At 53.9% G+C, this 1,270-nt stretch overlaps 1 protein-coding gene across 1 annotated transcript; it reads left to right on the forward strand.

Moving 5' to 3' along the window:
• Positions 1-3: 3 nt before the first annotated feature.
• Positions 4-417, forward strand: LOC119343743 (protein STRICTOSIDINE SYNTHASE-LIKE 10-like; the record flags this gene model as incomplete). The annotated part of the gene is made up of 1 exon (XM_037614535.1): positions 4-417. A coding segment is annotated over one exon (414 nt), but the record flags the coding sequence as incomplete, so codon positions are not given.
• Between the last annotated feature and the right edge of the window lie 853 nt (positions 418-1,270).

Genomic DNA, 1,270 nt, shown 5'->3' on the forward strand with positions numbered 1-1,270 from the left:
TCGGATGCCACCGTGCTCCAACCAAGGATGACATACCCGAACGGCGTCGCGCTCAGCGCCGACCGCACGCACCTCGTGGTCGCATCTACTGGCCCGTGCAAGCTGCTGAGGCACTGGATCAAAGGGGTCGACGCGGGCAAGTCCGAGCCTTTGGCCGACCTGCCGGGCTACCCAGATAACGTGAGGCCCGACAGGAAAGGAGGCTACTGGGTGGCGTTGCACCGTGAGAGAAATGAGTTGCCCTTTGGTCGTGATAGCCATCTTCTTGCTGTGAGGGTCGCTGCTGATGGGAAGATAGTCGAGGAGATGAGAGGGCCAAAGAAAGTCAGGCCAACCGAGATCATGGAAAGAGATGACGGCAAACTCTACTTGGGCTCGGTGGAGCTTCCTTATGTCGGCGTAGTAGAAAGGAAATAGAGAAGTAGCGTATAGTAGATATAGGATGGATTTAGTTTCTTATTATTCTTGTAGCTAAATGTAACGCTCCAGTTTCTTTTTGTTACAGGCAAACTATTGTAATGCATATTTTTAGAGATCTTTTATAGTACACCTAAGATATATTAGCCATCCATTTAAGTGGACGAACGTTTCAAATTTACCAATACTACAACACGGTTTAGGTAGTATGTATATTATGACGATAGGAACATTTTGGGTGGCAATCAGTTAAAACTCAGCCCGTCCAAGGACGCGCTGAGGTCACCGATGCACGCAGGCGGACCCAGCAATTCGACGGAGCCGCCCACCACGCCGCTCGGCGGCCTTTCTCCATCACACGGAGCCCCACACCACAGACACCACCTCCGGCCATTGCTCCGAGATCAATTCCTTCCCCGTGTCACCAATGGCGCCGATCGTAAGCCCCCTCCCTCACGCACGAAGGTAGCTCTGTCCCTCGTCTTTATCTCTCCTCCGGTTCCTTGTGTGTTTCGGTCATTCGTGCCGAGTGCTGGGTGTTTGTACTAGCTTAACGATGGGTGAGTGCGCACTGGAGGATAGTGTGTGTGATGGATTGGTGTGTGCTGGCGGCTGCGTACAAAATTGTATACTAATCAATACATACCTGCTAGTCCACTCCAACTTGCTGCCTTGCGAACTCACACCGCCATGGACGAGGGTGCGCGCCGGGAGGATTGCAGGCAGCGTCAAGATGATGGAAGCCTTGGTGGGGGCGGCGGCCTACAAGTGCCGTTGGGATGCGAAGGTTGGGGTGGCCGCCGGTGGCCTGTAGGCTGGGTCGACTGTGATTGTTGGCGGCGGCGTGTTGGGA

The sequence above is a fragment of the Triticum dicoccoides genome, unplaced genomic scaffold, assembly GCF_002162155.2.
Source record: "Triticum dicoccoides isolate Atlit2015 ecotype Zavitan unplaced genomic scaffold, WEW_v2.0 scaffold139046, whole genome shotgun sequence".
In the NCBI taxonomy this organism is placed as follows: domain Eukaryota; kingdom Viridiplantae; phylum Streptophyta; class Magnoliopsida; order Poales; family Poaceae; genus Triticum; species Triticum dicoccoides.